General features: G+C 41.7%; 1 protein-coding gene across 6 annotated transcripts in view; it reads left to right on the top strand.

Moving 5' to 3' along the window:
• The window catches only part of ARHGEF3 (Rho guanine nucleotide exchange factor 3), a 311235-nt gene that overhangs the window by 280763 nt on the left and 8490 nt on the right, over positions 1 to 21982 (top strand). For all 6 annotated transcript variants that reach the window (XM_079932995.1, XM_079932994.1, XM_079932996.1 and 3 more), the window contains 6 exons: positions 1978 to 2148; positions 5049 to 5111; positions 7478 to 7574; positions 7726 to 7802; positions 12883 to 13140; positions 19669 to 19839. In XM_079932995.1, the coding sequence (XP_079789121.1) occupies positions 1978 to 2148; positions 5049 to 5111; positions 7478 to 7574; positions 7726 to 7802; positions 12883 to 13140; positions 19669 to 19839 (837 nt within the window). The remainder of the gene's footprint in view (positions 1 to 1977; positions 2149 to 5048; positions 5112 to 7477; positions 7575 to 7725; positions 7803 to 12882; positions 13141 to 19668; positions 19840 to 21982) is intronic.

The raw sequence follows: 21982 nt of genomic DNA, 5'->3' as shown, positions 1-21982 counted from the left end.
TAAACTAGGGTGAAAATCACCTATAACGTCATCAGGCAAAAACAATAGATTTGGTGGCGTTCCCTTTGTATCTTTGCTCATGTGCATTTTTTCATAATTATAAAGTGTTCATACACAGATTTTAATCCTAATTTTATTTTAACTTACAAAGAAGGGATTTTTAGCTGTTAAAAGTATCTCAGAATTATCTTAATTGGCTAGATAACATTCTATCAAGCAGATGAATTATAACTTGTTTAACAACGCCCTTATGTTGAATAGTTCTTTTAAAATTTTCTTTACTTTCTTAAATTTTATGGTTGAATCTCAAAATATTTGGAAGCTACCTTATAACGTCTCAGAGATGACGGCTCATATGTCACATGCAAAGTCAGTTCCTGCCCTCAGGAAGTTTATAATTCAGAGCAGGTGACCAATAAGTATAATAAAATCTGATCATCATTATATCAGAGAGATGTCCAGATTGTTCTGGGAAAGGATGGGAGAACACTGGTAAAGGCTTCCTAGAGGAGGTATTTGAGTTATATCCCAAGGACAGTTAGGAGTTAGCCAGCAAGGCAACGAAAGAAAAGCATTCCAGGAAGAGAAGACTGCTTGAAGGAAGCACAGCAAATGGCAAAGCATGGTACATTTAGGGAATGGCAGATAGCCTAGTAGGGCTGGAGAATAGGGGGCTCATGGGTGAGTGGCAGGAGGTGATTCTAGATAGATAGACCGTGGTCAGATTACAAGAGGACTTCTGTGCCAAAATAAGGAGTTGGAACTTCACATTGAAGGCCATAGACATGTCGCCACAGCCATGGCAGGGAACACTTGCTAAATAAGAATGTGGCTTTTCAGCACAGCAACACCTCATTGCTTTGGCAAAGTTTCCAGTAAGTGTGTTGAAATCATCTAGGATGAAGGCTGAATATGATGCATTCAGCTTTCTTCTTGATCATTTGTATTTGTCAAGAGAAAGCACTGTGGTAGCATGTTTCAGCCACAGGGGAGGACTTTGGATGATTAGACCACCCCAAAGTCTACCAGGACCTCTTTGTAAAATAAGAACATAACTTGGAACAGGCACCATTTGCTGCCAAGATGGTAACTGACAGAGAGAACCACAACTGAGGCGAATGTAAACAGAAAGAGGAATGTATCAGTATTAGCCCTTAGTCTTAGTGGCTCTTCCTGGCTTCAAGCACACTGAGATCCAGGGGCTGAGTGTGGGTAGAGCTTGCTGCTTCCCTCCTTCCCTCCCTCAGACTCTCTCTCCATCCCTTATTCTGTGTGTCCCTTTATTCTCTCCTATAGTAGACACACTCTTCTGTGTGAACAGAGAGAGCTGCCTCAAGAAACTCCTGCTTATGTTATTTCGTGAGCTTACAATCCCAAAGGAAAAATCTTCTGCTCTTTCTCCCATGAAGCACACAGCAAATTTCAGGGAATCGCATGTCCCCCTCTGAACCAGGGTGGTGGAGTACTCTGATTGGTCAGGTCTGGGGGAGCCCGCCCAAACTATGTGAGAGGGGATACCCAAGGAGAGTAGGCAGTGTCCCCAGAAGGAGGAGGAGAGTAGGAGTACTGGCCAGATGTTCTTTTTGCTTTTTTTTTTTTTGAAGGACATCCACTACTGTTAACCTTTGTTGTTCTCAAGAGCGGAGGTGTCCACGGGAGAAAAGTAGAGCTCATGACTTGTCTGAGAGCCACCTTTGCGCATGCATTTGACCTGAAATGTTTTTGTGCTGTGGTACACTTGGTTATCCCGGTCTCGCAGAACGGATACTCCCTTCAAGTCTCTGAAAGCGGCCCCTTGCCCGATTTTCCTTAGCACGTAGCCACAAGACAATGCCCTACTTCCCACAGGCCTTGTGACATTGTCCTCTCTTTCTTGCAAATGTCTGATTTATGCTCTGTCAGTAACAGGAAGCCACTCAAACGATCCACCCAGTCCTGCTGCTGCCCCCGTGACGGTTTGTTTTTCTCATTGTTTAGCGCTCCATCAGCTTCCGCAGCGAGAGCCGCCCTGACCTCCTCGCCCCCAGACCCTGGTCCAGAAATGCCGCCCCCTCGAGCACGAAGCGGAGAGACAGCAAGCTGTGGAGTGAGACCTTCGACGTGTGCGTCAATCAGATGCTCACGTCCAAGGAAATCAAACGTCAGGAGGTAGGCTGGGACCCCTGGAGTTGCCCTTGTGTCTAGAACAAGGCACACTGAAGGCAAGAGCCAAGCTGGGGTCTACACCACGGTCTCCAAGTCAGTTCTTCACTGCATTGATAGAAGGACGACAAATGGGCATGTCAGACCTTGTAAGGAGCTGAGAAACCAGCATCCAGCTGGATGGGTGTGGCCCTGACTTTTAAAAGAAACTGATGTGGGGAAAAAAAAAAAAAGACACTGATGTGAAAATCTGAATTTACAAAGAAGATGAATCAGGAAGTGTCTGTTTAGGACCATAGAGTTCACAGAAATAATCATTTTACTTATATTTTAATAGCACCTTCTAGAATATTTTAAAATACTCAGTTTATGAAACTTTGATCCAGTTTTGGGGAAAACTTTAATATGGAATGCAGTTAATTTCATTCCCTGTAAATTTTCTGTATCAGTAGCCTAGTTGGCTATGATAATACTACTTTGCAGAGAACTTGTCATGTGCCAGGCTGTGCTAAACACTTCAAAGGTGCATCATCTAATGAAATCCTTGGAATATCTATTTTAGCAGAGAACCTGACGCTGGCAAAAGGAGTACTTAAAAACTTTCTAGGTTTTTGACTTCCGCAATTCTTTTCTAGGACTTTATCAACCAGGCACACTTGTACACAGATGAAAAGATGCACGTGTAAGGTTATTCATCACAGTGATGTTTACAATAGTGCCAGAAAGAACCTGAACATCTATTACCAGGTCCTGGTTCCATAGTGAATGTGCATACATTCTGTAACTATAGAAACACGAGAAGTGATGATATGTATGTATGGCTAGGTGAATAAAGCAAGGCACAAAATAGGGTGGTATAGTGTGCTACCATTTACGTAAAAAAAGTAAAAATGGGTGTGTGTGTGTGTGTGCGCGCACGCACACGCGGGCTCGCATATTTGCTTATAGACGCATAAAATATTTCTGAAAGGACATGTAAGGAGCTGGTAACATTGTTGCTTCCTGAGAGGTGAACTGGGTGGTGAGAAGGAGGAGGTGAGAGGGAAGTTTTCACCATGTGCCCATTCCTAAACTGTAAATTTTGAACCATGTCAATGTTTGTCTATTAAAAAATGAATAAATAATTTAAAAATAATATGTACACTGAAAAAATCATTTGCAGAAATATGGCAAAATCTTAACAGTGGTTAACAAATGGTATTGTGGATAATTTTAAATTTTCCTCTTTATACTTTTCTGTGTAATAGTGTGCATATATAACTTGTACAGTGGGAAGGGAGGAAGGGGGGGGATTGATTCTGCAGATGAGGAGATTACTAAGGTACAGTGAACACGAGGTCACCCACCTAGAAAGTTACAGAGCTGGAGCAGTGAACCAAATCCCATGGTCTTCACAGTCACACTGTGCTGCCCACCCCCCTCCACAGACACCTGACTGTGGTGTATCCCAGTGTGGGGTTTTGTGGTTTTCCTCTCTTGGGGGCCACATTGCGCTCTGGTAAAACAGACATACAAGGAAATCTGAGGAAGGTCCAAGTAAAAATATTTAATTGTACTGCAGCCACCCATGTCCTCGTTTTGATAATGCTCTGTAGTTATGTAAGTTGCCACCATTGGAGGAAGCTGAGTAATGGCTATACAGGACCTCTCTGTATTATTTTTGTAACTTCTCATGTGAGTCTAATTATTTCAAAATAAAAGGTTAAACAAAGTAGAGTACCAGGAGGGCATGACATGGAAGCTTTACTGGGGGCCTTGAGAGGGGTCACCATGCACTGGCCTCCAGTGCAGTGTTCTGCCTCTGCCCGCTGGGCCAGGGAGCACATTCATTGTCCTGCTGTCCATCAACCCCAGGGATGGAGGTGTTCTCCAAGCCTGCTCACCTCTTCCCTCTGGTCTGAAAGAAACGTAGTAGTCACCACAGGCATGTAGTTCTTTAATAACATAAAGTTTGCCAACAGTTGAGACTGTCAGATGAGAGAGAAAGAGTGTTCTGCACATCATCGCTCTTAAATTATGATGGCTTAACAGAAGCAAATCATTGCGTCCATTTACACACTCTTGCACACAGCCAGCTCCTGTAACTTTATTTATTGTGCAGTGCGGGGCCAAGAAGTAAGTTAGAATGAATTAACTTCACCAGACATCTAGAGTGATAAAATATCGGATTCTTCCTGCAACACAGCCTTAAGACAAGTGGCTGATGGGAATAAAGCTATCTGTTGAGATTTTACCTTCTGTTGAATAGAAGGAAGACAAATTGTGATGGCCCAATTAATAGTAATTCCATGTCCATCACTGAGAACAGACCCCGAATCATTTATTATGATTGTCACTCACAAAAGAGACATGGAGTCCATGGCTCAGACTCTAATTATTTTACCTAAAATAGTTCCATCTTGTTCAGCTGCATCACAATTGTGTAAATGAAATATGACTTGTTGGATTAGAAACACATGTGGAAACTCTTTCTCCCACAAACAAATAGGCACATTACACAGAAGTTTTGCAAAATCTTTTCTTTGTAGATTTTAGCCACTCGATGCAATTGCTTCGGGTCAATTTAACTTTTTAAGAATCCTTTAAAAATCCTTAAGAGGGCTTCCCTGGTGGCGCAGTGGTTGAGAGTCCGCCTGCTGATGCAGGGGACACGGGTTCGTGCCCCGGTCCGGGAAGATCCACATGCCGCGGAGCGGCTGGGCCCGTGAGCCATGGCCGCTGAGCCTGCGCGTCCGGAGCCTGTGCTCCGCAATGGGAGAGGCCACAACAGTGAGAGGCCCATGTACTGCAAAAAAAAAAAAAAAAATCCTTAAGAAATAAGTACATATGGGGCTTTGAGCATCAGTTGAATTTGGTCTCAAAAATGAAAGGAAAGTTCAGTAAATGTGTTTTACCTTTCCTTGCAGGCCATCTTTGAGCTTTCTCAAGGAGAAGAAGATTTAATAGAGGACTTGAAATTGGCAAAAAAGGTACATTCGAATCCAGTGGTCCTTTGAGTCACCTCCTGCTTTTTTCCTCTGAGTAATTTTACAGTTCTAAGATTGTGTTTTATTAGTACTCATTCTATGACTAAGACAGGTCATCAAAAATTGAGAAGAACCTACAAACCAAGTAGTGGGGAAAATGTCTCAAAGCAGGAAGGCTCTAGATCTGGCACTATTAGGGATTCTCATCTGCATGTCTCTAATGCACCTAAAAGAATACTTCAGTTTAATCAGAAAGTGTTCATCGGGCCTGGCTTCACATGCATTTCATTGTCCTAGAAGTCTCACATGCAGGTCCCCTTCATCCCTGGGAGAGAGTGTGTAGACATCTGAAACTGGAACCATGTCTTAGAAAGTCATTTGAATCCCGTAAGTGGGTAAAGTGGTTCATTGAGGCAACTGCACACTATCATGTAAGTTAGAGTCTTTTATATGGAAACTTGTTTTTAATCACTTTGTGTGTGGGAAGGGAGAGGAACTTCATACCTTGTAGTCTGTGTAGTCTTGACAACAGCCTTCCTTGAAAACCTTTCCATTCCACTGACCCCCATGGAGGGTAAAATCCAGAATCCTTCATCTGATACTCACAGCCTCCTTGAAAAATCAGAGGGTTGTAAAGATACTTCCCTTCTTTTAAGTGTCCTTAGTTCAACTTTATGCTAATGTCCTTAGTCCAACTTTATCCCATCTGTAGCATTCCTGAGAAATGGCTATCCAAGCTTTTCTTGGAAGCAGCCAAGAAACTGAGTTTTGGGCAGGGCTGAGGAGGAGGAAGGTGGGGAGGACAAAGAAGGCATTTAGGGGCTTCCCTCGTGGCGCAGTGGTTAAGAATCCGCCTGCCGGGGCTTCCCTGGTGGCGCAGTAGTTGAGAGTCCGCCTGCCGATGCAGGGGACACGGGTTCGTACCCCGGTCTGGGAAGATCCCACATGCCGCGGAGCGGCTGGGCCCATGAGCCATGGCCGCTGGGTCTGCGCGTCCGGAGCCTGTGCTCTGCAACGGGAGAGGCCACAACAGTGAGAGGCCCGCGTACCGCAAAAAAAAAAAAAAAGAATCCACCTGCCAATGCAGGGGGACACGGGTTCGAGCCCTGGTCGGGGAAGATCCCACATGCTGCGGAGCAACTAAGCCCGTGCACCACAACTATTGAGCCTGTGCTCCTGGAGCCCGTGCTCGGCAACAAGAGAAGCCACCACGATGAGAAGCCGGTTCACCTCAACGAAGAATAGCCTCTGCTCACCGCAACTAAAGAAAGCCCATGCGCAGCAATGAAGACCCAACGAAGCCAAAAATAAATAAATATAATTAATTTAAAAAAAAAAAAGAAAAAGAAAGCATTTAACTCTGGGAGACATCTTTCTGGTCATAAGTCCAACTCCTCCTTCCTGCATCAAGATTTCCCTTTTTCACTTCTGTCCTTTGCTTTGCTGGTCCTACCTTCCTGGAAACCCTTCCCTTTCCTTTCAACCATCCATATCCACCTATCTTCCAGAAGCAAACTCAAGTCTCAGTACTTTCTTCAACAGTATTTACCGCCTCCTTCTCTATGCCAAGCAGCTCATTTTTAAATTCTCCCTTAGCCATTCTACCTCTAATTCTCCAATCCTCTAGAGCAGTTACGATTTGATGAATATTTGCTGCAATGTGATAATTGTCCTGTTTTTAATCTTGAACTATTTTTTAAACATATATTTAATTTTCCATGCCTTTTTTTTTTTAAATCTTCCCAATTAGCTTTATAAAACTCCTTCAAGGCAGGGACTGTGCGGTCTGAGTGTTTGTATTCTATTGCAGTGCCCTGGGTATATTTATGTGTTCATGTGGTTTAATTGTCATTAATAAGAGGTAATAAGATTGGCAGAGATTTTGCCCTCTTTGCTTCAAATCCATAGTGAAGGATACCAAGCACCTTTTTTTTCCCCTTCCTTTACTTAGTTTAAATATGGACTAATTGAAAAATAACCTGCTAGTAACTAATTTTGTATAAAGTGGGAGTTTTTCAAGCTGCTAGACCTTCAATAAAGTTAATTTTTAAAACATTATACAAATCAAATCTGCGCTATACTTAGGATTTGTGCCCTTTCCGAGATGTAAGATATACTAGAATTTTAAAAAAAGAAGCTTTAAAAAAATCTGCTTTGGTTTATCAACAACCACAAAAGGCTCAAGGCAATGCTGGATTCTCATCTGCTCCAACCACACCCATCTGCTGTTTGTGCAGCATTATGGGAGAAGTCGTGGGGAGAGCCAAATATTTTGTTATTGCGTAGGGCCTCTCAGAAGGCATTTACATTAACAACTTACTTCCTCTGATTTTAAATGTTTGCCTCCATCTCTTGCCCTTCTTGTGCAGGCCTATCATGACCCCATGCTGAAACTCTCCATAATGACAGAACAAGAGTTGAATCAAATTTTCGGAACACTGGACTCCCTGATTCCTCTACACGAAGGTATAATTTTGTTCCCAGAATGAGTCTTGACTTGTAGCCTTGAGTTGTCTTTTAACCAGTCATGGTTATGTAATAATGTGAGTAACCCAAAATCTCCCAGCCCTGTTCATATAAGCCTTCAAAATAAGCATTCTGTTTGTTTTTTTACCAGACCTCCTTAGTCAGCTTCGAGATGTACGGAAGCCCGATGGCTCAACTGAGCACGTTGGCCCCATCCTCGTGGGCTGGGTAAGAAAAGTTCTCTGGTCTTGATTAAAGATAAATTTCAATAATGTAGATGGAGTTTCATTTTAGCGAGACTCGTTTTATTGGCAAACACTGGTTTCACATCAGAAAAAATTAAAATAGCAAATTTCTAGTAAAATTTATCATTACATTTAGCCTTTATCTCCTCAAAGCATGGAAACAATTTTTTTATTATTATAAATGTACTGCATTTAAAGATAACATGGCCTTTGTACAATAAAAGAAGTAAAGGCACACGTGAAATTGTTACTAGTTTCATATTAAAGAAAGTAAAACTAGTTAATATTCACATCAGGCCAATTATGAATATAATTATTACATTTTTTATTCTAGTAAAAACTTATGTACAGCTTCCTGTCCATCACTAAGAAAGCTTTTATTCATGCTACAAAAAAAACCTCTTATGGTCAAATGTCATTTCATAAATGTTGTTAGTGTTTAGCATATATCTGATCCTAAGTAACTTCTTAGGAGAGCTGGTTATTATGCTGATCTTTATCCCAATATAACCCATACCCTTTCCTAATTGAAGAAATCACCTGTGACTTTAGGTTACGGGTTCTAATTTATGGTTCTGGGGCTGAACTGGTGGTGTATTGAGTGCATAATGTAGTTGTTCAGTTGTAATTTATTTTAGACAAGGCATGCACTCTCTATTTTGCCACAGTCCCCACCACTCCCTGTTATGCATTTCTGTTTCCTTCTGTGAGTCCTCGAGTGTTCCACCCCTGCTCCAGGTTAGTTCAGGAGTCAATTTTAGCACTGAGGCTAAAATATCCCAAGGGTATCTGAAAGGCAAGTAATGTTGTAAGATGAATAATTTAGAAAACATGCCTTAATATTTCAGGAGAGATCATTCATCTTACATTTTTGACTTTGATTTTATTATGAGCCATGTTAGATGTCTTAACTTCATTAGCCCACAGATAAATTTCTCTAAAGAGAGTTAGCTAGCTGGAGACAGAGGAAGTGTAATGAGAAGAGAGAGTCTGGCTCAATCTTTCTTAAACTTCCTCAGTCTGTGGATTGCTTTGGTGGGAGTGAGGGCACAACTCCAGAATAGCATGATGACCCCTCTGTTTTTGACAAGATGGCAATGTAGAACTACAAGGTTTCCTCAGACGTCATATACGAATTGTCAGTTCATGCCAGAAGCAAAAATGAACGCATTTGCCTTGTTACTAATTTTTTTTCTGAAATAAATGCACTTCATTAGGAAATTAGTTTGATATGGGGTTAGATTTTGCAGTCATTTTCTGTACATACCCCAAAGAAGTTTGACCATGCCGGTCCATTGCTATCTGGACACTTCCCACATCAAATGGGAACTTGCAGCTTGAAGAGTAGCCTAAAATTAAACAACTGGCCCACTGTTACCAGACCTCATGAGAAACGGTCCTTATTCATCAGGACCGATGAGCAGTTAAATGTTTTCCCTCTTTTAACTGCAGATGTGTCCATGTGAGTGGGAATTGTAAACCAAGGGGTACATCTGTTTGAGTTCTGGTCTTTTTAACAGAACAAAATAAACATCTTAGTGGACTTTGAATGAGAAAAGTCAGAGCCCATTCAACCCATGAAAAATTGATTTTTTCCCCCCAAAGGAAAAAAGTGAAAAAAAAAAAAAACCCTTTTAAACAAGTGAGTTTCTCAAGTGAGATAGCCCTGGCCAGTCCTTTTGACCTTAGAATGAATCAATTACTTTGAAGACCTTAAACAGAGTGGTGGGTTTTTTTCAGGGAACCACCCTCATTACTGAGGATCAGTAACCATAGGTTGGCCTGTTCTCATAAGCCTCCCCTTCTCATAAAGAAACAACTTCCCAAGTGACATCTTCATGCTAATGTTTTTTTCAGTAATGAGGTAATTTATCAAGTCTCCAAGGCAGCAAGTTCTCATGTTAATTTGGGTTCTCATTAAATTTTCATTCCAAAGAGAGAGGCAGGGTACACGGAAGCAAAAAAATACATTTGCTCTATCACTTTTCATGTTAGGAAGATAGAAAGAATTTCTTAAAAAAAAAAAGGCTGAGAGTTTCCCTTAGAAATTCTTGATAGTCTCCTTAAAGAGATGGTGAACAGTTCAGAGCTTTTGAGGGTGGTGGGGAGGCCAAACACATTTCAGACTGGTTTTGTCTCCAGCTGAGCAAGTAGTTTTGTTTCTCTCAACCACAGTTTCTTCAATGAAAATATTCTAGGGTTAAATAATAATAATATTAATAATAACTATTACTTACTGATTCTTAACCAGGAGCCAAGCTCTTGTTACACTTTCTATCTGCCATATCACAGTATCTCACTAAAAGAGGACATTAGTATGTGCATTTTGTAAGTGGGGAAACAGAGGCTTCTGAAGGGTCACCTGACTATTAACTGTCTGAATTAGGCTTTGAACATGATACTCCCTGGTTCCAGAGTCTGTCGTCTTAACTACTGAGTTATCACAGCGTATTTTGGAACCAAGATGTGTATATTCTTCATTCCCTATCTAGTTAAAGGTCACCTGTGGCTTTTTCTAGCCAGTGGGCTGAACCAGATAGCTTTTCAGGTTATGCTCAGGAAATGAGCACCCTGTGAGCAGTGAACACAGGACCAGAGCCAGATTTGGTTGCCATGGCAGCAGAGGTGGCAGGATCAGAGAAGGTAATGGCCCATTGGACAGCAAGCGGACCGTGTGGTTAGGGTTCCTTGCTAGTTTACATCTGATGGTTACTACTGATTTTTGTTTCTCCATAATGAAAACATTGGGCATTTCCAGGTCTTTTTAAAAAGCCAGGAAGTGGAAATGAAAATAAGAGGGCCTGAGTCTCTTTTTAATTAATTCTGAAGATCTAAATTACAAGCCACAGCGCCACATCTGGAGAGAGAGTGTGTGTGTGTGTGTGTGTGTGTGTGTGTGTGTGTGTGTGTGTGTGTGTGTGTAAGTACCAATCATCATTACTTTCAAATACAACATTGAGGAAAGAATTTCTGTAGCTCTTTTTAACACAAATAGACGGGTTTTTTTAAATAACATGTAAGGAACGTAGACATTTCCAAGGAATGTTAAATTTGACAGTGAACTTTTAAACATTACACATCCAGGGTGTGTGTGTGTGTGTGTGTGTGTGTGTGTGTGTGTGTGTGTGCGTGCCTGTGTGTGTAAGCACCAATTATCATTACTTTCAAATATAACATTGAGAAAAGAACTTCTGTAATTCTTTTTAACACAAATAGAGGTTTTTAATAACATGTAAAGAAGGTAGGCATTTCCAAAGAATGTTAAACTCAACAGTGAACTTTTTTTTTTTTTTTTTTTTTGCGGTACGCGGGCCTCTCACTGTTGTGGCCTCTCCCGTTGCAGAGCACAGGCCCCGGACACGCAGGCTCAACAGCCATGGCCCATGGGCCCAGCCGCTCCGCGGCATGTGGGATCTTCCCGGACCGGGGCACGAACCCATGTCCCCTGCATCGGCAGGTGGACTCCCAACCACTGCGCCACCAGGGAAGCCCAACAGTGAACTTTTAAAACATTACTTTCATGGTATCTTGTTTGGTTTCAGTCACTGAAAATAATTTCAAATAAAGGTATAAAAGAAGTAGCAGAGGGGCTTCCCTGGTGGCGCAGTGGTTGAGAGTCCGCCTGCTGATGCGGGGGACACGGGTTCGTGCCCCGGTCTGCGAAGATCCCACGTGCCGCGGAGCGGCTGGGCCCGTGAGCCATGGCCTGGGCCTGTGCGTCCGGAGCCTGTGCTCCGCAATGGGAGAGGCCACAACAGTGAGAAGCCCGCATACCATCAAAAAAAAAAAAAAAAAAAAAAAAGAAGTAGCAGAATAGTTAAACTTTGACCCATTGTTCAGATGCTGCCACAACTTATTTTTAAGCTGTGTTCACAAACCATCAAATATTACCTAATCTGGTAATCCATTAAACATTCTTTCATTTGTTCATTCAGAATACAGACTTTGAATGTTTATTGTACAGTAGGCCCATTGCACAGTACTAAGGATGCAGAAATGAAAGACCTTCTTGCCACTGTCTTGCAATGAATCCCTCCACAGAGGAGGTGTTATGGTAAAAGCGGCTTCCTAGTCCAGGGAGAGAAGCAAACACAGCAGGGCCATTGGCTGCATTTTATTGCCTCCAGTGACTTTCTGGAAGCTGACAACCCGTGCATGAGGATGCTATCATAGGGAGGAGTGGAAAAGGGAGATGAGCAGCGCTTTCACTGAGTCTCTGACTCCTTGTTTGCACCATGTGACTGATGGGACATGCCAGGGAAATTAGTATTTCTCTGGAAGGAAAATAGTGGACTTGAAGTATTCCAAAGTCTTTAAGCTTAAATTGTTCTTTGCATGGAATTGTGATGTTAACCATTAGGTATAGCCAAGAATCATTCTGGCCTGTCAGAACTAATTTAAAAGATGTTTCTAAATGCTTTCTGCATCTAATTTTTTAGTAATTATACTTTTGCTTTAACTTCTTGGAGTTCTTTATATTTGGTCCGCCTTGGAATCAGGTACCTTAAAACTGATGTAGAGGTGCTTGCACTGGGCCATGCAAAGGGCTGGGCTGTGGAGTCTGACTCCTTTCTTTTTGAGCCACTAAGTCTTCTAGATTAGTTTCTTATTAATAATTCTAAAAGAACCCGTGTTTAAAAAAATATAGGAGACTTTCCTCTCACCAGATACTTTTGAAAGTTTAGGACAATTCTGTATGCATATGCAATAATTCCAGTTTAGGAAAATTCTGAATTGTGTGCATATACAGTAATTCCAGTTCTTTTGTGTCTAGCTTAGATTGGCAGAAATGCAAACAAATTATTGAGGTGTTAACAATCAAGAAATTAAACATGCCACTAAGAAAATAACTTTGTGCAAGCAAGCAGGAGCTTAAAGAACTCTCCGTTGCCTGCCATTTTAAAGATTCCATTTCTGTCTCCTTCAGCCATCTAGATAAAGGAATGTTGGCCAGGCCTGGAGACCAGTTAGGTTTTGTTCAGTCCCAATGAGTGATGTTAGCATGTAGCTTCAGAGCACAATTATTTTAATGCTCCAACCCTCTGTTAATGTTCCTTCCTTAGCTGCCTTGTCTCAGCTCCTACGACAGCTACTGCAGCAATCAAGTAGCTGCCAAAGCTCTGCTGGACCACAAAAAACAAGATCACCGAGTCCAAGATTTCCTACAGCGATGCTTAGAATCCCCCTTTAGCCGCAAACTAGATCTCTGGAATTTCCTTGATATTCCAAGGAGCCGTCTGGTGAAATACCCTCTGCTTCTTCGAGAAATCTTGAGGCACACACCAAATGATAATCCGGATCAGCAGCACCTGGAAGAAGCTGTGAGTTTGTTTCTTTCTGTCTTCCCTTATTGTTTTCCCCAGTGGCTAGAAGATGAAGGGTCCCTGGGTACCAGGACTCAGGAATCTTGGGTTCCAGGCTTGGTTCTGACATTAACCATGTTTTGATTTTGCAAATCAGCACTATTCATAATCTATAAAGTACAATATTTACATGAAATGCACTCTAAAGTCCCTTTAATTCTAAAATTTCTTGATTCTATATAGGTGACTCTATAATCTGTTTGTTACAGTTGCTGATTGTGAGGGTGAAGATCTCTGTGGAGATTTTAAATTGAATAGCTTTGTTTAGTTAGCAAATGAGAGTTGCCTTTTACCTTTTACCAAAGCCCATTTGTGAAGTCAACACCCATTTAAGACCCAGCTCTCCTTGGCCCCAGATTGAAACATGCAGACTAGTCAAACCTACTCCCCAGCAACTGTACTGAGTATGGGGCTGGGTGGTTTGGGAAATACGGATTCTTCCGTAGCAGCAATAGAAGACCAGGAAAAATGGGGTCCATATTGTGAGACTGTGGTGAACTGTGAGCATTCTGCCCAGAGAGCTCAGTTCTGATTGTGGTGCTCTGCGGGGCAGGGCACAGGAGATGACAGGCCCAAGGAGCAAATTGCCTGGGCAAAGGTGTGAAGAAAGGACAGGACAGGTCATGCCAGGGAATGCCATGGATCAGTCTGCCTGGGGTTGACGATACTCAGAAAGCAGCAGGAGAAGGGGCAGAGGATGGTGGTTCACATTGGTTATAGAGGGTTTTAAATATCAATTTGAGACATTTTTCCTTTGTTGTGCTTTTGTTTTTTAAGTAGCTTAGATTCAACGTTCAAATCCCAGCTCCATCACTGACCAGCTGTGTAATCTTGGACATGTTACTCTTCATCTGTAGGACAGGGGACAGAGGAGACTAGGGACAGGGAAGCAAGCTGGGAGGATGCTGCGGTGGTCCAGATGTGCGGTCTTGGCAACCTGCTTAGGGAGTCAGCAGTGGGTATGGAGGCTAAGAGACCAGTTCAAAGAGCTCATTCCCTGCCTGGATCTGGGACAATAACAGAAGGTGATATGCAAAGGTGATTAGAAAATCAGAAGCCTTGAGCCTGTGGAGCAAACTGCCTATCTCTTCCCAGAGAAAGACTTAACTTACTTAATAGTAAGTAGTAACAACAACAGCAATAATAATAGTAACACCTGCTGACATGTAGAGTGAACATCTAGTAAATCAACTTTATGTAATTGCCTTGTGGGTTATGTATCTCATTTAATCCTCATAATAACCTGTGAGGTACCTGTTCATGTTAGGGCCATTTTCCTTTTCCAGATCAGGCTTGGGGGTGTTAAATAACTCACCCAAGTCCAGGGCCAGCAAGTAATGGAGTTGATATCTGAACCTTGTCAGTGTAGACTGCAAATCTTATGACTTTTCCACTTCTTTATGATCCTATGGAGCTGAAAGCCTGGCTACTTCTTTAAGCCCCTGTTGCCTTTGGATTTGCAGAGAGCTGTCTAGCCACCAGGCTTTGTGGAGGGGCCTCACTGGTACAGAGCTGGGCCAGTTGTCCGTGTGGGGATAGAGAAGAACAAGGAAAGACCCTCTTCTGATTCAAGAGGTGTTTGATGTGTCTAGCAGGCCCAACATTACCGACTAGCCTACCAGTCCAGCATGATGGGGGATGCAGACACCAGGGATGAAGCCCATCTCACTTCATCGTGCCTGTTTTCATTACTGGGAATAGCATTGCCTCCTCTCCATATTTCATCCCAGCAAGTGTGTGGTCTGTAGAAATGAGAACAACAGGGAGCTCAAACTAGTCTAAATAATTACTTTTTTGAAGCAAACAAGCCTGCTCTGAATTTTACAGTAAAGATTTCTTCTTTTTAATATGCAGCATGAAAGAATAATGCTTTGTTTTAAAAAAAACACCCAGTGAGCTAAAGTTTAAATTTAAAAACAGATAAGAATATGATTGTTTGCAATATGAAAGGATGCACCAGTTTCCCTCGTGCATAAAATGTGATGCCATTTTAGAAAGTTGAATCTGCACCTAGTTATTCAGGCAGATTTATGTGTGAAGCATGGTATACCTGCATTTGAAAATGTCTGCAAAGCAAGCCTTCTAAATGCCCATTTACACAATATAGGCACAGCAGTTTTTCCCCCTTCTTTTCAAAATCCCTGTGGCATTACCCTAGATGAACAGAAATATTTAGCCCTGTACTCCTGAGTGCATTGTGAATGTTTGATAACCATAAAATCCACAGTACCAATGTAGCTTGACTTATATGTGCCCTGAATAAATTTTCCACCTGTGAAAAGGGAAAAATCAGGGAACTCTTAAGTAAATTGCTTCTGCACCAAGCATTCAGTCTTATGATTAGATCTAAAGAAAGGTCTTGCTTTTAATGTAGTGGGTAAACTATCACATCTGTATTAGAATTTCTTAATAGTATTTTGGAGGCTTGATAGAAATTTCCCCACAAAGAGAACATCTTAAAATAGAACTTTGGATATTCATATATTCCAGATCTGGTTGTTTAATGTTTTAAATTCTAAGGATTGTTTCAGCCAGAAAATGATCCTGCAGACCATCTCTTCCCTCTGCCTGCCACTGTTCCAATTCCTTAAAGAAATATCACTGGAATCAATGGGAAGCACAGTCCTGCTTTTGATGCAACAGCAGTGAAGGCTGCTATTCTTGGTCCATATCGGGAGCCGACAAGTAGATGATATTACTGCACAAGGGACTAGACAGACAGGACCTTCAGATTCTACTTTGAGGATGACGATTCCAGCATGTGTGGGTTTAATCCCTGTTCTGTTATGGGTATCTTTTATCATCTTCCTTTACCAGCTCCTGCCCTTCAGTTTGAACCCAAATGAGAGATGCAACAATAAATTTAATTTAAATGCACAACTACCATGACTGTTTGCTATTGGCAATCTGCTATATGTAACTTTATTCCTCTCTGCAATTCTGCAAAATAAATTCCTCTCAAGAAGCAGTGCAGAGAGATTAGACATGGTATGCAGGTGGATTAGTTCATGGTATACAGGTCAATATAAATACAAAATAATATTTTCAATAAATGAAAGCAAACCTTGAGTTACTATGATAAATATAGACATAGAATATGGAATAACAACAATTGTTTCCATTCTTTTGTCTCTTTTTATTTTTTCAAACACCTGAGAGAAAAGCAGCATTTGAGAGTAGTCATAGCTGCCTAAGGAACCACCGTGGCTTTTGAGTTTATTAATCTTCACGTGAAATGCCTGCTGTTCAGTTCCTGAGTTAAATTAGGAAATGAACATATCTTTATGCTTATAGTACATGTTCCTTCTGGTTTCCTGGATACTTGCAGGAAATTCAGAAAATTGACTCAAGTACTGATTAATTCCAGCTGCCCGGGTACACCTAGTAATAGCAGATAAGATGAACCACAGCAATTAATGCAAAGGTGTTTTTTTTTGTTGCTGTTGTTGTTGCTTTTGGCTGCGTTGGGTCTTCGTTGCTATACGTGTGCTTTCTCTAGTTGCGGCGAGCAGGGGCTATGTTCATTGCGGTGTGCGGGCTTCTCGTGGTGGCTTGTCTTGTTGCAGAGCACGGGCTCTAGGTACATGGGAAGCCCCACAAAGGTCTTTAAAAGCAAGGAGAGACTTCCCTGGTGGCTCAGTGGTTAAGAATCTACCTCCCAATGCAGGGGACACGCATTTGATCCCTGGTCCGGGAAGATGCCACATGCCCTGGAGCAACTAAGCCCGTGCACCACAACTACCGAGCCTGTGCTCTAGAGCCTGTGTGCTGCAACTACTGAGCCCATGCACCGCATCTACTGAAGCCCGTGTGCTCTAGAGCCCGTGCTCTGCAACAAGAGAAGCCACTGCAATGAGAAGCCCAGGCACCGCAACAGAGTAGCCCCTGCTCACAGCAACTAGAGAAAGTCCACACGCAGCAACGAAACCCAACACAGCCAAAAAATAAATGAAAAAAAATTTTTAATTATTAAAAACAAGGACAAAGTATGGATTTCACTACATATGAAAAATGTAGTAAAGTAGAAAGATAAGGTAGACATAAAACAATTGCTCAGATACCTCCCATATATTTTAAGCTTCTTGAGGGCGGCGACCCTGTCTCACTTCTTTGAATGACACTACCCAGTCTGACACTGAACAGATGCTCAACAAGCATTAATTGAACTTATTTGAAGGATGAGTCATAGCTTTAGAATAGTCTGTGAAATTTCTTGTTTGTTTTTTTTGTTTCGTTTTTGTTTTTTGGGGTACGTGGGCCTCTCACTGCTGCGGCCTCTCCCGTCGCGGAGCACAGGCTCCGGATGCACAGGCTCAGCGGCCATGGCCCACGGGCCCAGCCACTCCGCAGCATATGGGATCTTCCCAGACCGGGGCATGAACCTGTGTCCCCTGCTTCGGCGAGCGGACTTCCAACCGCTGCGCCACAAGGGAAGCCCAGTTTGTTTGTTTTTGAAAGTAACAATAAATAATTAGTCATCTTTGAAAAACAAAAGGGGGAGAAAAGAAACAAAGTTTGTGCACCAAAGTGTTCCATTTATTACTTTTTGTGTGTTAGTGAAACTCAGATTAATTTCACAGGACTTATATTAAACATTAGGTTGACATCAAAGACCAAAAAAATTCTTTTATGCCATAAAGAGCCTGTATTTTTAAAAATAATGTTTTTTTTTAAATTATCAAAGTAGTGCTACCATCCAAATTCAGGAAATAGAGAAAAGAGTAAATAAATGATCTTTGAAACTCTTAGTAGCTACAAAGGTGTAGAGATTATGCCTCTGTCCATAAGATGCAGTCACCAGACTTCAGCTCAAAGCTGTAAGATCTTCTATCAAACTTGCGTGGAAATGCCAAGGTTATAACTGGGTAGAAGGTGTTTTTTTGTTTTTTGGTTTTTTTTTGCAGTACGCAGGCCTCTCACTGTTGCGGCCTCTCCCGTTGTGGAGCACAGGCTCCAGACGCGCAGGCTCAGCGGCCATGGCCTACGGGCCCAGCCGCTCCACAGCATGTGGGATCCTCCCAGACCAGGGCACGAACCCCTGTCCCCTGCATCGGCAGGCGGACTCTCAACTACTGCGCCACCAGGGAAGCCCTGTATTTTTTTTTTTTCTTTTTTTCTGGGTAGAAGTTTTTATCCAGTTGCTTTGGGCAGAAGGCAAGTGAAAAATGATCATTTAACAATCTTAGAATTCACTACCACTTGAACACAAGGTCTGGTAGCTTTTCACTGAGTAAAAGCCTCTTAAAACCTTGCTTTTCAGAGACTGGTTTGTTTTTCCATTAAGTAAATGTGACCAAGAAGAGGCCTTACTGACATTTCTCATCTGTTACGTTCTTTTCCGTTAATACCAGCACAAGAAAGATGGGACTGTTGGTCTTTTCACTATTAGGGGACAGAGGATTCTGGTGAAGAAGTCATTACTTTGCCTTGGATTGGTGTCACTGAGTTTCTACTCAACTAATTTCTTGCTCCTTTGTTTTCTAGAATTTTCTAACTTTTAGATGTATTGTTCATGTTATAGAACAACACTACATTGGAATAAATGCTTACTGAACATGTCTCAGTGTTGTACTCTTGTTGTTGTATTTTGCTTCATTTTGAATTTAACAATAATGCAGGGAATTCCCTGGTGGTCCAGTGGTTAGGACTCCTCACTTTCAGAGGACCTGGGTTCAGTCCCTGGTCAGGGAACTAAGATCCCACAAGCCGAGCGGCCTGGCCAAAAGCAGCAAAAAAACAAAAACAATAATGCATCCACCATTGCTTTGAAATCCCTCTACCCCTAATTTACTCACGTGTGCTGTAGGTTTGGGCCTGAGTGTATATAGACAAATTGTCCTCATTCTTACTCCTAGTGTCCTTTGTTTCCATTCCTAGTTCTGTCTTTCATAAATCATTTATGTTTTGTCACTAAAAAGATACTCAAACCATTTGTTCACACCCAATTTGCAACTATTGTTTGTAGGTTAGATTAGGTGCATGTAGAGAGACCTTGAAACTGGGTTTCAAATCCCCAAGGACAACCCAATCCCTTTTCTAGACTATTACATTCTACTTTTCCTCTCCTTGGCCACATTTTTTGAATGCCTACATTTTCAACATTGTGAGCATGTTTTAAGAAATGTGCAATATAGAGCTTAGTGATTATAAGTCCTGCACATTGAAATCAATACCTCATATCTCTTTCACTCATAAAATTATGCATCAACATTAGTTTTATATATAATACAAATATGTGTGTGTATACAAATGAATATATGTTGTATGTATTTATATGTGTACATGTATAGATGGTGTTTGGGTGGATAGATACAGTATATTAAAAGCATTTATTTATTTTTCCCTTTTCCCAAAGCAGCAACTTAGATAACATGATCTCAGAATTAGATCCAAGTGTATCTTAGTGACTTTCTAGGCTGAGTACCTGGGCCTTGTTGGTGTGAATGGTTTGCTAACTTTCCCCATACTTTCTTTTTGTTTTCACAGATAAACATCATTCAGGGAATCGTGGCAGAAATCAACACCAAGACTGGAGAATCTGAATGCCGTTATTATAAAGAGCGACTTCTTTACTTGGAGGAAGGCCAGAAAGACTCCCTGATTGACAGCTCAAAGGTGCTGTGTTGTCATGGCGAACTGAAGAACAACAGGGGTGTGGTGAGTAGTTACTCTCCTTCAGTAATCTCATCCTGGGCCTCCCCAAATACTTAATCCACTTGATACTGAGCCTCCTGTTACTATGCCTTCCCTAACCAGGGTCACATGTTTTAGACAAAAGTTGCTTTCCCAGTGTCTTTTATATCATAGGATCATATAGTTTTTAAATATATTTTTATATTTTATTATATATATATATCTTAAATTTCATGACCAGTATATATTCAGAAAAATTTTGGAAACCAACATAGAGTTGCCAGCTTTTTCTTTTGTTCGGTCATGACCTTTGAAAACAAATACATGGCTTCCCTGGTGGTGCATTGGTTAAGAATCCACCTGCCAATGCAGGGGGACACGGGTTCGAGCCCTGGTCCAGGAAGATCCCACATGCCGTGGAGCAACTAAGCCCGTGTGCCACAACTACTGAGCCTGTGCTCTAGAGCCCTTGAACCGCAACTACTGATCCCGCATGCCACAACTACTGAAGCCCGCACACCTGGAGCCTGTGCTCCACAAGAGAAGCCACCGCAGTGAGAAGCCTGCGCACCACAATAAAAAGCAGCCCCTGCTTGCCGCAACTAGAGAAAAGCCTGTGCACAGCAACAAAGACCCAACACAGCCAAAAATAAATAAAATAAATTAAAAAAAAAAAAAAAGCAAATACAAAACAGTTACCATCTCCTCCCACTTTGATATCAGAAAGTAATGGGTGATTTTAACAGGATGTTAAAAACATATGATCTCAGAAAAACAGATAGCTCTTTAATTGAATTCATTTAGCTTTATGAGAAATCATTCTTTCTCATGAATTTGTACCTATCCACAGACTGACATTTTGAGACCAGTTTTTGGGTTTTTTTTAATAATAATCTACCCTCCCATCAGCTGTATATCTAGCTCTGACCTGTAGATATTCCATTTCCTGGCTTTTATTCCTCAGCAGGTACTGAAATTGTTTCTCTTCTCCTATCATAGCAACTTGTACAAATCTCCCCTGGAGGGCTTACTACAGTGGGTTGTAATTCTCCATCTGTCTGTCAATATCTTCCATTTTACCACACTCTTTTAGGGTGGAGACTGTGCCTTGTCAATCCCTAGCACCATCTTGGGACCTGGCACGTACTAAGGCACTTAATAATGTTAGGTGAATACGTGAGTGAATGAGTAGGTGAATAAATGCTTACATGAAAGAAAAATGGATTTAAATTACATGAGAGTTCAAAATTCATTCAACTCAGGGACTTCCCTGGTGGCATAGTGGTTAAGAATCCACCTGCCAATGCAGGGGACACGGGTTGGTGCCCTGGTCCAGGAAGATCCCACATGCCGTGGAGCAACTAAGCCCATGCGCCACAACTACTGAGCTTGTGCTCTAGAGCCCGCGAACCACAACTACTGAGCCCACGTGTCACAACTACTAAAGCCCACGTGCCTAGAGCCCGTGCTCTGCAACAAGAGAAGCCACCGCAGTGAGAAGCCTGCGCACCGCAACGAAGAGTAGCCCCTGCTCCCCACAACTAGAGAAAGCCCACGCACAGCTACAAAGACCAAATGCACCCTAAAATAAAAAATAATGAATAAATTTATTTTTAAAAAAATTTAACTCACCAGGCTATTTTTATATATAGCAGTAGAAATTAATGCTAATATATCATCTTTATATATTATATATAACGTATTTTATGTAATATGTAAACTTTATTATATATAATATATATTTAAATTTCAGCATTGAGAAAGACAGTCTCCACTTCTTTCGTGTTTCATCTTCAGTATCTAGCCAACCCGTAGAATGAAGGCCAAAACTAGATTGAAAACTCTTAATAAGCTTTGATGATTCAGGGGACGCCCTTCTGACCTGGACTGTAAAGTGGCATTTATGGGCAGGCTTGGAAATGTTATTTGAAATCACTGAGGACATGTCACAGCACCCATTATCAGTGCTGCTGTAGATCTAATCAGCTGATGTTGCAACAAAGGTTTTGAGACCTGTCACAGGCCGCTGCTTGAAGAAGTGTTTCTGTTTGACTAGGGAGTTACTGATTGCCAGACAGCTGCATTCTGCTTTTTGCTGATATCTGAAAAGCACTGGTAGATTTCTAATGGCTGTTGCTCTGGCTGCTTGAACATTCTTTCTCAGAAG

The sequence above is a fragment of the Stenella coeruleoalba genome (genome assembly GCF_951394435.1).
Source record: "Stenella coeruleoalba genome assembly, chromosome: 10".
Taxonomy (NCBI): Eukaryota; Metazoa; Chordata; class Mammalia; order Artiodactyla; family Delphinidae; genus Stenella; species Stenella coeruleoalba.
This window is presented reverse-complemented; position numbering and strand designations above follow the sequence as displayed.